This window comes from Eupeodes corollae, chromosome 1 (genome assembly GCF_945859685.1).
Source record: "Eupeodes corollae chromosome 1, idEupCoro1.1, whole genome shotgun sequence".
Classification (NCBI taxonomy): domain Eukaryota; kingdom Metazoa; phylum Arthropoda; class Insecta; order Diptera; family Syrphidae; genus Eupeodes; species Eupeodes corollae.
In genome coordinates this window covers 108,676,767-108,692,006 of record NC_079147.1, presented here as the reverse complement: position 1 = coordinate 108,692,006, position 15,240 = coordinate 108,676,767, and the positions used below count along the sequence as shown (strand labels likewise).

The window sequence follows — 15,240 nt, the reverse complement described above, 5'->3', positions numbered from 1 at the left end:
TATTAAGCTACCCCTCTGGATTATATTCAAAGACACTATCCATCGCCATTATGTAAGAATTCGATTGATAAGCGTTAGTGTTCAAAAAACGATTATAGTTTCTGCTTTCTAACCAAAGAAGTAGGGATTTGCAAGAGTTATTTTCGGTTTTAGGGAAAGTGTTATTTTCTAAATTGGTAACGTTGCCCAGGTAGATGAAGACTTTAATTACCTCAAAGTTAAAGCTGTTCATGATGACGATTTGTCCAAAAAGTCGTAATTTTTAATGTATGTAATTTCTTGGAGACAGCATATGTTCTTGGTCAAGCCTTTGATAGCCACCAAACACGCCACTGATATGACGCTTTGAGTTTTGATCCGCTGACCACATTATGATGAAATTGTATAGCTACTATTGACGGTCAACTTAAACGTTCAACGCGTTGATTCTCTGACATAAAAATGACGTAAGAATCTGTTCCAAAGGTATCACCTTATGTAATCGTCAACGATAAATACTATCAACACGTTGACGTTCAGGTCAAAACAACACTTTAACTCTTTTCTGTGACCGTGTAATGTGTGAGTGAATGCTGTTAGGAGACGATGACTCGTTTTGTGTCCCAATATTGACAGGTTGTAATTTTTTATCAAGTCAACGTATATTTTTAATGTAATCCCATAGCAACGAACACTATTAATTATTAAATTAAAAGATTGTTTGCCAATCGGCTTTTTATCCAGACGTATTTTAACAGGAAGTGAGCAAGGAGTAATCCAAGTATGGTCAGTACCGTACATAAATTAAAGTCTTATTTGTCTTTGAACAAACAAAAATTTGTGGTCGTCTTTGAGGTAAATACATTTCTCTAAACAAAATATCGTTTTACCTTTTAATAGCCGCGTTTTATTATCACCGTGATCTGATCCGGATCAGATCATGATAATAAAACAGCAGTGGATCATCATATTTTGTATTATTTAAAGTTTGGTAGCAGTGTCAAATTCGTTCTTTCAAAAGTGACACTTCGAAGCAAAAAAATATAAACAAATACCCAAAATGGAAGCTGCTGTGGTTGATCGAAGTATTCATTTTAATTTTTATTTCTTTTCTCTTTTAAAAACTTTTATAATTTGCAGTTTTTATTTGAAAGTGATGAAAGCGAAGAATCAAACAATTCAATTTTATCCCTATTGAATCTTATCGATGATGATTCAAGTTCCAGTTGTAGCTCCACAACTTCTGAAAATGTGCAAATCACAAAAATCAAAAAATGTTGAAAATACTTTTATATGGGATTTTTTTGAAATCATTCTTTAAATTAAAAATGGTTGTAAGAAACACTTAGGTGACATAAATTAGAACTCAGAACCGTCTAAACCATCTCAATGAAGAGAGTAGTTTTGAAATGACAGTGGTTTGTATGTAACACCATACAAAATTCTTAAAAGTGTTACATACAACCCACAATCATTTCAAAACTACTCTCTTAATTGAAATGGTTCAGACGGTTCTGAGTTCTAATTTACGTCACCTAAGTGTTTCTTACAACCATTTTCAATTTAAAGAATGATTTCAAAAAATTCCCATGTAAAAGTATTTTCAAAATTTTTTTCTGCTGCAGCTTTCTCGATTTTATTTATGTTTTTTGACATTTAAAGCAGGGTTGCCCATAGAACATTTTGCTCAATGATTTTTTTTGTTCCTTTTTTTTGGGCAAAATATTACCCATAAATTATGTCAAATATACATTTTTTTGGACTTAATTATTTGAATTTCACCAATTAATTAGTTTTGTTAAAATATCTAATTATTTCATGGATTATATACCAAATAAATAAATATAAAGCTTCTCGCTTTTTATTAAAAAAAATATTTTATTTCTGTCAAATTAAAATGTTTATATGGCAATACAGGTTTTATTTAATTTGTTTCCAATGATACCAACATTTACATGTGAAATAACAATGATAGAGCGCTCCTTGTTGTGAAAAAAGGAATTAAATTTTGGATCTCAAATTGAGATCCAAACACAAAACAGGATCTTGTGTTGTTGTTGTAATGCATGTAAATCCAAGATCCGGATCAGATCATGGTGATAATAAAACGCGGCTAATAATAACACATTATAACCAACTTTCATAAACATTCCAATTTTGGGAAGGGGTTGAAATTCAAATCGAAAAAAAAACACCCTTATAGGCTTTTCACACCAAACCCAAAACCCAGTTTTCGCCGAAAACCTACATCGAAAACTCAAGTTTTCCCCTACATTTTTGGTAAACCACAAGTTACTCGAAAACTAGTTGCAATTCAAAACTGAACTAAACAAACAAACCTTTCGAACCATTCAGCGCTCAAATTATTGTAAACAAAACGGGTGATGGCTGCTGTCAAAACAAATATTTAATTTTGAAAAAAATTTGGTCGTTGTAAGAAATATAATTTATACAATTTCCTTCCCAAATAAGAATTATTGCTTTTTGTTTTTATTTACAGAATATGGAAAATATGAAAACGTCGAGAATAAAAGCCCCAGTGACTATTTGCGGCACTGGCGGTTCTTTTATGATCCTCCAGAGTTTCAATCACTCTTTGTTAAGCGACGAATCGAAATTCATTATGGCTACTGGCGTTTCGACCCCAAGGACGAGGAAGACTTGCTCATAGTTCGTAATGACGTTTCCAAGGGATGCGTCTTCGAACTCGTCGCCACAAATATGTTCGACGCTTTTGCTTACTAGCTGGAGAAAGACTTCATTATAGCTTCAGTGATCGCTCTGGATGAGTGTGATGTTGGTCCGAATCTGGAACTAGGAATTGACTGTTTCTGCTCCTGCCATAATTGTTCAGATTCTTCTCAATCCCGCCTATAAGATTCTTGGACGGCCACAATACATGGCGATTCTAAAGCCACACTTGGCCAACAGAAGGAAAAGTCATAAGCAGTATTTTGGATTGAGTTTTTTGTGAAAAAAAAAGAAAATGTTTTAAATAAAATGAATTTTTGTTGTAACAGTTTTTTATTGATTTGATCGTATGTTTTCTACACAATTAGCTTCGCTTTGGTGAATTGTTCTGACCGGTTGAAGTGAACAAAGAGGATAGCTACAGCCAAGCGAGCTTCTAGTTCCTTATCGACTCAAGGGTGTCGACGGCAAAGAAAAATCCCTTGGAGAATGTTTGAACTTCAAGAATTTTCAGATGAGAGAATACATACCATATAGAACATCTTCACTGTGTTAAAGGAAGTACTTGGATATTTTTATTTTATCCGCATCCGAGACGGGTGGTGATATACCAGGAGTTTTTTGTATGTTCGTATTGAAACGTTTGGTTAACCACTCAATGACCGAATCCCATTCGTTCTTTTGGAGCTCGTATAGATCTTTACCTTTCTTTTTCAACTTAATTAGTACCTAAGGTTTGTATCTTCCATTTCCAGATCCTTTAGTTCATTGCAGAGTATATCGAAAGTTCTGTGGCTCATTCTGAAATGTTTTTTTTATCAATATAAAATTTGACAGCCGGTGTTTAGCAAATTTTAAATGTCAAATGAAAACGAGTAGGTAAATATTTGGTGTGAACGATTTTCGGGTTTCCGAAAACTTTTTAACGAAAACCCGGTTTTGGGTTTGGTGTGAAAAGCCTATTAATTCAGTTATGTATATGACCTTTAGATTTTTTTTTAAATACAACAATATATTAAAATCATATCATAAATTCATAAAAAAAGTAAGGTATAACTTTCCTTTCCTACTGTAAACTTTTTTATTTCATTGAGCGTAAAATTAAAAATTAACCAAGAATATACTTATTTTGTACCAATTTAAATATCCTTACGTTAATATAAAATAAAAAAAAAAAACAAAAATAACGTTGACTCACATAAAAATTATTTTGTCAAATCGTATGATCGTCAATTTTTCTCGAGTCAAAGCGTTGACAGATTAACTAAACATGGCGTCAACGCATTTAAAGACAGCGTCTGATAGTCAACGATGTTCAAATGGTAGACATGTGCATTCAAGAGGACACAAGCGTCCACAGTTTTTTTCTTAAAACCAACCTCTGTCTATCAACTCCTACTCTCACCTCCACGTGGTGAACATCGGGTGCCTAGTACCTCAACTGGAGATTGGGTTCCAACCCCAGTGGAAAGTTGTTGGGGGCAGCAAACGAGAGAGGTGGGGAGAGGTGTTTCCACTAAGGCACCTCTCCTTATCCAGACGGCAGCGGAGGAATTCCCGAGATGGAATCAACGGTGGCGTCTACAGTTCCAGTAAGGTTGAACTACTTAGTGAACACCTTATAGGGCTTCTTCGACTTATTCGGAGCCCAGGCCTGTAAGGAGCGGTTTTATCCGGCTCCCCATCCTTGGAGTTATACTTAGGATCTGGCCCTCCAGGTTGGGGGTTGTGCGTCGGGGTGACTTCCTGGCCACGTAAAAGCTTTCAAAGTTGCGAAGCACCAACAAGCCTCGGATACGGACGGATTTACTGTTGACAACCAACGCAAACGAATAAAGGACAACGAACTTCGGATATGCACGTGGAATGTTAGATCCCTTAACAGACCACGTGCGGCCGAAGAATTAGCGGAGGCCCTAGAAAGATATAAAGCAGATATCACCGCCATCTAGGAAATACGATGGGATGGGCCGGGCAAAAAGAGGATGAAAAACTGCGATATTTACTATGGTGACTGCTACCACGAAAACCAACAGCGCTTATTTGGATGCGGATTCGTCATTAGAGCCAGACTTAGGCAAGAAGTCTTGAGCTATAGGTGCATCAATGAGTGCCTTATGACCATACGCATCAAGGCTAAATTCGGCAACATTAGCCTGATATGCGCGCACGCCCCCACAGAAGAGAAACACGACAACATAAAAGATATGTTCTTCGAGCTCTTAGACAAAACATATGAGCAGTTCCCTAGCTACGATATTAAAATAGTCCTGGGTGATTTTAATGCCAAGCTAGGAAGGGAAGACATCTTTAGTGAAATAATCGGGAAAAACAGCCTGCACTACAACACTTCCGACAATGGATTCAGGCTCATAGATTTAGCTGCGGGGCGAAACGTCATGGTAGCCAGTACGCGTTTTCCACACCTCAACATCCACAAAGGAACTTGGACTTCTCCAGATCAATCTACCGTCAACCAGATTGACCATATTGCGATCGACGCCAGACACGCTTCCAGCATTATGGATGTACGAACTTTCCGAGGAGCTAACATCGACTCGGACCACTACCTCGTTGTAGCCAGGGTAGCACTTCGGATTTCTAGACCCAAGGCAAAACAGGGAGGTGCTGGGAGAAGATACAACGTCGAACGGCTACAATCGCCAGAGATCGCCAAATCCTTTTCCGACCGAGTGACAAGTAAACTCTCTCGAAGTTCTCTGCCGCCAACACAATGTATCGAAAACCAGTGGCAACATTGCCAAGATGCAATCAGAGAAGCCGCCTCTGATGTGCTGGGTTTCAAACAGCCACCAACAAGGAACCCCTGGTTTGATGAGGAATGTCGGCAGGCAAATGCAGCCAAACAACAGGCACGCAAAGCGGCGCTGCATAAAAGGACGAGAGCTGCTCGTGAGCTCTATGAGCAGAAGAGGCGAGAGGAACGCCGACTTTTCAGAAGGAAAAAGAGAGGGCATGAGAAGCGTGCGGTCGAAGATGTTGAGAGGTATAAAAGCAGGAATGAGGTTCGAAAGTTTTATGAACAGGTGAAACGAAATTCACAGGTACATAAACCTAGAACCGAAGGCTGCAAAGACGAAAGTGGAAACATCATAGTGGAACCGCAGTCAATGCTGAGGATATGGAAGGACCACTTCTGCAGACTGTATAACGGCGACGAAGAACTGAATCCCGCTGTCAGGCAGGATGACCCATTCGATATAGACGACGAAAGCCAACAATCCCGTCCTCCCGACTTAGACGAAGTAAAGATTGCCATATCTAAGTTGAAGTCTAATAAAGCCGCTGGAGCAGATGGCTTGAATGCCGAGCTCTTTAAAGCAGCTGGAGATAAGTTGGTTAGGAGCATGCACCAACGTATCTGTAAGATATGGTCGGAAGAAAACATGCCCGATGAATGAAACCTCAGTATTGTTTGCCCGATCCTGAAAAAAGGAGACCCTCTAAACTGCACCAACTATAGAGGAATAAGTATACTTAACATCGCCTATAAAATCTTCTCTGCCATAATATGTGAACGTCTAAAGCCCATCGTCAACAACCTGATAGGTCCTTATCAGTGTGGTTTTAGACCAGGAAAGTCCACAGTTGATCAAATATTCACATTACGGCAGATCCTGGAAAAAACTCAAGAGCACCAAATCGACACCCACCATCTTTTCATCGATTTCAAGGCCGCATATGACAGCATCTACAGGGACGAGCTGTATAGAGCCATGTCTAGTTTTGGCATCCCTGCCAAACTCGTCCGTTTGTGCAGGATGACCATGGAGAATTCACGCTGCTCCATAAAGGTTGGAAACAACTTAACAGAACCTTTTGATGTCAAAAAAGGTTTTTAGACAAGGTGATGCGCTGTCATGCGATTTTTTTAACATCGTGCTTGAAAGAATAGTGCAGAGCTCACACGTCAACACTAGAGGCACTATCTTTCAAAAGTCTGTCCAATTACTGGCATATGCTGATGACATTGACATAATCGGAAGAACTGAGCGTGATGTCAATGGGGCTTTTGTGTGTATTGAGGCAGAGGCGGCAAAAATGGGTTTAACGGTTAATGAGGGCAAAACAAAGTACATGCTTTCGTCAGGAAAGGACATACAACACCGACGTTCTGGTCAAAACGTCACAATCGGCAGACGTACCTTTGAGGTAGTCAAGGACTTCGTCTACCTAGGCTCCGCTGTAAACGCAGAAAACAACACCAGCGCTGAGATCAAACGCAGAATAACTCTTGCTAACCGCTGTTTCTTTGGACTAAGAAAGCAATTGAGTAGTAATGTCTTCTCTCGAGGGACCAAAGTGTTGCTATATAAGACCCTTATCATCCCCGTCCTGCTATACGGTGCAGAAGCATGGACCATGACAAAAGCGGATGAAAGCACCTTGGGTCGCTTCGAGAGAAAAGTTCTTCGTGTGATCTACGGTCCCGTATGCATCGAAGGGGAGTGGAGGAGAAGATGGAACGACGAACTGTACGGGCTGTACAGCGACGTAGACTTAGCAAGAAGAGTAAAAGTCCAACGACTAAGATGGCTGGGTCACGTAGAGCGCATGGAAACCAATGCTCCGGCCCGGAAAGTCTTCGAATCCGCACCCACAGGACAGCGCAGTAGAGGAAGACCGCGGATCAGGTGGCGCGCACAAGTGGAAGGTGACCTCACCCAACTTGGAGCGCGAAACTGGAGACATCTAGCTAGGGACCGAGCTAGATGGAGAAGTTTGTTGGGTGAGGCCCTAGTTCACACAGGACTGTAGCGCCACCTAAAGTAAGTAAGTAAGTATGTAAGTGTGATAGTCAACGTTTAAAAATGTTTATGGTGCGTTGGTAGACCAATTTTTGATAATTTCGTGACGTCAGCGAGCCAACGCGTTTGAATGGGGATAAATTTTAAGCCTTTAACTTTTTTAACATTGGCAAACAATATTAAAGAAATTACAACAGAATAACGTTAATAGTTTGAGTGAATGCACTAGCAAAATTCCTTATATGTCCGTCAAACTTACAGAGCACTTCGTCAAATGAGTGATATAAATAAGTAGAACTGTCAATTTTGGAACCCGAAGAGGCCTAACTGACATGCCAAGGCTCGCCTCTGCCGTGTATGGGGAATCAAAGAGCCAAGTAGTTCTGTCTGTTTACAAAACATAGGTGAGCTTTAGTACTTTAAAAATATTCATGTCATCAGCAAAAAAAGAACTTTATTTGAGCGTAGACTTGTCGATACGTCGTTAATGTAGACAAGATGAACAGAGAAGGCCAATATGGCTTCCTTGTCCAACACCCGATTGAGGAACAAAAGGTTCTGAATAACACTAAATTTTACCTCATAGGATCTGTTTTTAAAGTATGATCCAAGCTAAAAAAATGGAAAACAAAGAGCTTTAAAATTAAAGTTGCTTTTGCCCAAATTCCAACTTTGTACTTACTTACTTACCTAAGGTGGCGCTATAGTCCTGTGTGAACTAGGGCGTCACCCAACAAACTTCACCACCTAGCTCGGTCTCTAGCTAGATTTCTCCAATTTCGCGGTCCAAGTTGGTTGAGGTTACTTTCCACTTGTGCAAGCCACTTGATCCGCGGTCTTAATCTATTGCGCTGTCCTTTGATTGTGGATTGGTTTCCATGCGCTCTACGTCACCCAGCCATCTTATTCGTTGGGCTTTTACCCTTCTGGTTAAGTCTACGTCGCTTCTTCTCCTCCACTCCAAATCTTTGCATAATGGACCGTAAATCACACGAAGAACTTTTCTATCGGAACGACCCAAGGCACTTTCATCCGCTTTTGTCCTAGTCCATGCTTCTGCACCGTATAGCAGGACGGGGATGATGAGTGTCTTATATAGCGTAACTTTGGTCCCTCGAGAGAGGGCTTTGTTACTCAAAGTTATTCTTTATTTGATCTCAGTGCTGGAGTTGTTTTCTGCCTCAACAGCATGCTCCTAACCAACCAAATTGGCTCCAGCTGCTTTTAAGAGCTCGGCATTCAAGCCATCCGCTCCAGCGGCTTTATTAGACTTCAGCTTAGATATGGCAATCTTTACTTCGTCTAAGTCGGGAGGACGGGATTGTTGGCTTTCGTCGTCTATGTTGAATGCATCATCCTGCCTGACAGAGGAATTCGGTTCGTCCTCGCCGTTATACAGTCTGCAGAAGTGGTCCTTCCATATCCTCGGCATTGACTGCGGTTCCACTATGATGTTTCCACTTTCGTCTTTGCAGCCTTCGGTTCTAAGTTTATGTAACTGTGAATTTCGATTCTCCTGTTCATAAAACTTTCGAACTTTATTCCTTTTTTTAAACCTCTCAACATCTTCGACCGCACGCTTCTCATGACCTTCCTCTCGCCTCTTCTGCTCATAGAGCTCATGAGGAGCTCTCGTCCTTCTATGCAGCGCCACTTTGCGTGCCTGTTGATTGGCTGCATTTGCTTGCCGACATTCCTCATTCAACCAGGGAATCCTTGTTGGTGGTTTCTTGAAACCCAGCATATCAGAGGCGGCTTCTCTGATTGCATCTTGGCAATGTTGCCACTGGTTTTCGATACATTGTGTTTGCGGCAGAAAACTTCGAGAGAGGTTACTTGCACCTCCCTGTTTTGACTTAGGTCTGAAAACCCGAAGTGCTACCTTGGCTACAACGAAATAGTGTTCCGAGTCAATGTTAGCTCCTTGGAAAGTTCGAAAATTCGTAATGCTAAAAGCGTGTCTAGATTGATCTGGAGAAGTCCAAGTTCCTTTGTGGATATTGCGGTTTGGAAATCGAGTACTGGCTACCATGACGTTTCATCCCACAGTAAAATCTATGAGCCTGAATCCGTTGTCGGAAGTATTTTTTTGCCAATTATTCTACCAAAGATGTCTTCTTTTCCTTGCTTGAATTGAATAAAACAGCTACTCTCATTGCTTCATAACAAATCTCTTTAGAACAGAACTTAAGAGTTAGAAAACCCAACATTCATTGTGTTTCCAACCAATTGGAAAATATTTGTAGCCCCCTCTACATTCTCAAACTATAACTTAAGCTGTCATAACTAAAACATTATTTTAAAAACTGGCGCCACCTCCGCCAAAGAGAATCGACCATTTGACATTTGTTTTCCTGTTATTTTCACTCTTAACATTTCGTGATGAAAAAATTCTACGGCTCAGAAATATTTTCTAAAAGTTTTTCTATAAATAAATCCCCAAACTAGATATAATTATTAATAAATCACAACCAACAACAATCCAAACTCAACAAAAATAACAATCCAATAGAATGCAGTCCAAAACTAAAAAGTCTAATAACATTTAATTTACACTACGATCAAGTGAGTATAGTTCTCAGCTCACGCAGAGAGAAGAAAAATCATCATTCTTTTCCGTCATACCTGTCTGCCCATTTTCTTTTGTCCTGCAGAGTTCTAAAAATATATAAAGAAGAAGAAAAAGAAAACAGAAAAAAGAAAACTCGTAGATTTGGTCATAATTCTCGAGGGGCGCATATACTTTCCTAAGAAATTGAGAAGGAAATCGCTGCCTTAGGACGGACTGACGACGGACGACGGCAAGAAGTGGATTTAAAACTCATCAGCCTCAAGGATGCCATCGCTTCAGGAATTGGACATCTTTGAGCTTAAGCCATTGATTACGAATTTGAATTGTAAGTTGTCGAAGGTGTCCGACTATGACTCACAGAAACAACTGCTCTGCCTGGTCTCCGAGGAGAACGAGATTGTGCTGCGGTACATTGGCAATGGGGAGCAGGAGGTCTTGAAACTGATTTCGTGGTTCAGACGGATGTCCAGAGTTATACATGATGTCAGCTTCGATCCAAGTGGAACTTGGCTCTTAGTTTTGTGTAAGTTTGTTGTTTATTTAATGTGTGTAAGTTTTTCTTTATTTTATTAACTCGAAGTGAAACTTTAAATATTATTAAGTGGAAAATTACCGAATGGCCCAATATTTGTATAGTGAAAAATAAAGCCTAGAAACTGCCAATATAGAATAATAGAAACTTTGTTGCTGCGATACCTAAATATTAATAACTGTCTCAAATTGGAAAATCTGAATCTACCGTCTCAGTGAAATAGAAATAAATATTTTTTTTTTAAGTTCACCATTTTTGTCACTTCTGTTCTTCTTCAGTTCGGTAAGTGGCGGTCTGTCAAATTGATTTCAATTAAAGAACCAGGAGAATGTTTCATTTTTGTCACATTAGATTTTATCGTCAATAAGAATTCCATTTGAGGTGTTTATATTGAGTCTGATTGGGTTTTGGATTTTACAAATTTGAACGATGCGAATATATAATTGTTATATTAATATCTCTGGAGTTACAGGTATGAACGATCAGACCTCTGGCTAACGCACTAAAGGTTTTAACCTAGAACTAAAGTACTGTTTCTATTAAACTTATAGTTGAGAGGTCTCTTAGTAGTTAAAGATACTTTACGTTTCATGTCCGAGGACAAAGTCAGTTTTATGTGGAAATTCTGTTTGCTATTCAATTTGAATTTTAACCGCACAAATAATCGACCTACAAATTTATCATAATTGGTAAGACACGGGCTAAAGGTGAGCGGTCAGGTAACTTAAGTGGCACGGTTCTTTCGGTTGCAGTGCATAGTTCACATATTTGGTCATTCAAAACAAATGACCGTTGCACAGTGTGGTATTTGGGTCTGAAACATGGCCAAAAACATTGTATATTTCTACCCGTTATATTGTATCATTATTCCTTCTAAAGACCTTTGAAAGATTGATTGATAACCATTTAAGGGCAGGGACACAAGACTTCTGTCTATGTCTCAACAACTGCAACTCCGAGTTACGCATTGGTTATATATTAGATAATTAGACCGACTTTGATGTAATGTGTAGCAGTATAGTGAATTTCTTTGTCACTATAAACCGCGGCAAATTAAATAAAGTCCAACGTTCAGTTTGCCCATGTATAAGCGCATCGCTTCGCACGACACCATCTGCGGCACTGGACACCTCTTGATTTTAGGAAAGAAGTAGCTGAAAGCTTTACTATTCGCCTCAAAGCTTCATCGCAGTGAATTAACAACACCATTGGCCATTTGGAATCAATTTCAAAGTATATAGACTAAACTATCTGACAGTTTTCTATACCTTTCAGATCTTTCTTGGAGGATAGGGCGACGATTCAATCCGCTTTTACACAGATAGATCAAATACAAATGAAGGGATTGGTGTTGGTTGGAGGTGTGTACTCTGACCGTCTGAAATTAAGACTCATTCCGCCTCCCCAATCATTGTAACATGGTCAGCGCAAACTTTAGCGACAGAAGAAGTCTTGACATATCTTAAAGAAAACGTGATATCCGTATTTTCTCAAATAGTCAGGCAGCTATCAAATCTCTGGACTCAGTCCTTGCAAACTCATTACTGTTGTTCATCTCTAATGGAGATGGCACATAATAATTTAATATTCACCTTTGTTAGGTGCCGGGCCATAGAAACATTCCAGGAAATTGGAAGCCAGATGAACTCGCCAGGAATGGTACAGTACATCAGCTATCAGATTGAAAAACGGCATCATAACCGGGCACTGTCTAATGGGAGAGAACGCCACGCAGATGCTCAAATGAATTTTGCAAAAGGTGTTTGGATGGGGAAGAGAAGGAAATATTTCTTCACCTTCTCTGTACATGACCTGCTCTAGCCTAAAATCGCAGAATTCTTCTATAACGACCCAAACGATCTTAATTATATTAACATAAACAGTCTTTGACGTTTCGTTAGGGACTCAAATTGGTTTGAATTTTGGTTTGAAAGTCTCAAGATTCATATGGCAAATCATTACATAGGCCATTAAACTGGCCTAAGTGATAGATAGATAGATAGATAGATAAATTCTTAATTTTTTCGATTCAATGTTGATACAATTATAATCTTAAGAATACGGACATGGCTATCTGCCGTCTGCCGGATATGACATTTCATGAATATGTTATAGAAAAATAAAAGAAAAGAAAAGAATAATGTAATAAACAATAATTTTACAAAATGATTTGCATTCGAGTATGTTGATAACTTTTAATTTTAGCTAATATTTAGTCTGTGTGGTTCTTAGTTATTATAATTTTGATGATACACAATATAAGAAGTGAATATTTTAATTGATTTAGAGCAACAAACATAAGTATAAGATAAATAAATAAATAATGGGAGAGCGATAACCCTGAAGTTTTTGCCATTTTAATGATTTGCCACATAAAAAGTAATAATTTGAAGAAATATTAAGAGAATACAATTATCACAAACTATTCCGATAAGCGTGTTTATAAAATTTGTATAAATTAGACCAACCACGACCAACATTTAATATTTTATACAAGCTATTAAGTGATATCAAACTTTCTTGAAAATACAAGCGCCGAATTTCTTGTAATATAGGGCAAATAGCAATGAAGTGGTAAACATCATCACATTCTCTTCTGTTGCATATATCACAAGTCTGCTAAAGATCAGTTCTATGAGGGATGTAATTCAGATTAAGGATTTCTACTCTTGCTCTGAAAATGGTACTTATAACCTCAGACGAGTACTTAATGTTGAAATAGCTATTCTCAGTTAGAATTTGATGGTTAAGGTTCTTGTAGAATAACCTCGAGGTTGACGAAGAAGCTCTGGTTAGGTGCTGGTCATATATCCTTTTATCGGTCTTAGCAATAATCAATGTAAGTATATTGTGCCATTCGAAAACGTTCGCCTCTGTTAAAGATAGAGAAAGGTCATTGGACAGGGCCAACTAATGCCACTGCCTAAAAGGATACTGATTCAATTGCAGTTGTCTCATCAGAATTGATTTTTCTCCTCATCACTTTTATTAGATAGTCTGCATGCGCTTTTAAGTTGTTAGTGTAGATGGATGGTAAGCCAGATTTCACGTGTATTGCATAGGTTGGTGCTGAATTCGGTAACCGAAATATTCGTTTGAAGAGAAATCTTTGAATAGCTTCAAATTCTTCGAAGGGCGAAACACCAAAAGCTTGCACCCCATAGCACATGCAAGTGTTCACTGTAGCACTAAAAACTTGATATTTTGTTGAATGGTCAATGTTTTGGTTAGCAAAGAACCTTTTCCACAAGATATTTAGCGCCAGCTTAGCTTCAGTGTTTTTATCCTTTGCATGCTTGCCAAAATTTAAGTTCGATGTAAATAAAACTCCAAGGTACTTGAATTCACATACTATGTCAATCTGTTGATTATTGAGCCGCCACGTTTCCTTAGGTAGCCTCACCCTTCTATATCGACTCTCAAAAATCATAACTTTGGTTTTTTGTACATTGATGTGGAGATTCCAAGTTTTACAGTATTCATCCAGACGATTAATTTGGAGTTGAAGAGTAAAGGGGTTGGCTATTAGTACCAGGTCATCAGCGTAGAGAAGAACTTCGATGAGAGTACCAGCGAACATAACGCCTCCAGGAAGTATTTTAGAAATATCATCGATAAAAAGCGCGAATAAAAGGGGGCTTAGAATACATCCCTGAGGGACACCTGCTGACGTCTCAAAACACTCTGACAAATTGGAACCATGCCAAACTGCTGCACTAGATGACGACAAGAAATTGTTATAAAGCATCAGAAACTTCCGAGACACTCCAAGCCTCTCCAGCTTATAAATCAGAGCCTGTGTTGACGGTATCAAATGCGGCTTTAAAATCAACAAAGCATACATATAGTCTCTTTTTTTTTAAATGTGCTGCTAAAATCTGAGCTTCTACAGCAATCTTCATACCCCGGTGCAATCCACTCAGTTCACGTACGCTAGACCAGAATTCCTTAGAGTTTTTACTATGTTGTACCTGTATGGCCAGATTTTTAAGTTATTTTACTTTCTTGGCAGAGCATAATTGTTTGAATTCCTTGTTGGCACTAAGATACAAATTTTTGAAGGAATTCATGTTTGTCAATCTGAATAGCTTTAAATATTTAAACGATAGTTTACGATGGCTTGCACACTCCTTATCGCAGCATTTACATTTAGGTGTGAAAGTTATGTAATTATTGTTTGCCTCTGGTGCCGAGGCATAAATTATTCTCACAATATTTTCTTCAATTTGCTCTACCGAGTTTGTTGACTGTAGCGGAAGGAAGTTACATTGGTAATCTAAATTTTTTTTGTAACGAGATGCTTAACCTTGAATCCATTTAAGTTTTCGTATAGAATCCAAGTTCCTCTATTGGGTTTCTTCCATGAAGCGAGCTTTAATCATAATTGGTAAGTGGGCAGAAAATCCAGCCATGAGCACCTCGAAATCATCGACTACATTGAAACCACTCTCCAGATATGGCACAAAAGTCAATTACTGATTGTCCTTGACCGCTAATGAACGTAAAATTACCGCCTATGTCTCCATTCGCCACTCCATTCAGCACAAAAAATCCAAAATCTTCAAAAAATTCGGTCGGTAGTTTACCATTTCTGTTAAGAGTTATATCTTTTGAATTTCTGTTGGAACCGAAATTCAGCAGAGTTTGTGACATATGAGCAGGATGATTTTGATAAATACCAATCCGAGCGTTAGGAT

General features: G+C 38.7%; 1 protein-coding gene across 6 annotated transcripts in view; it reads left to right on the top strand.

The window, feature by feature from the left end:
• Positions 1–9,801: 9,801 nt before the first annotated feature.
• Positions 9,802–15,240, top strand: part of LOC129953936 (uncharacterized) — a 38,533-nt gene continuing 33,094 nt past the window's right edge. For all 6 annotated transcript variants that reach the window (XM_056067489.1, XM_056067486.1, XM_056067485.1 and 3 more), the window contains exons 1-2: positions 9,802–10,004; positions 10,094–10,534. In XM_056067489.1, coding sequence (XP_055923464.1) covers positions 10,276–10,534 — 259 coding nt within the window. In that variant the 5' untranslated portion in view covers positions 9,802–10,004; positions 10,094–10,275. The remainder of the gene's footprint in view (positions 10,005–10,093; positions 10,535–15,240) is intronic.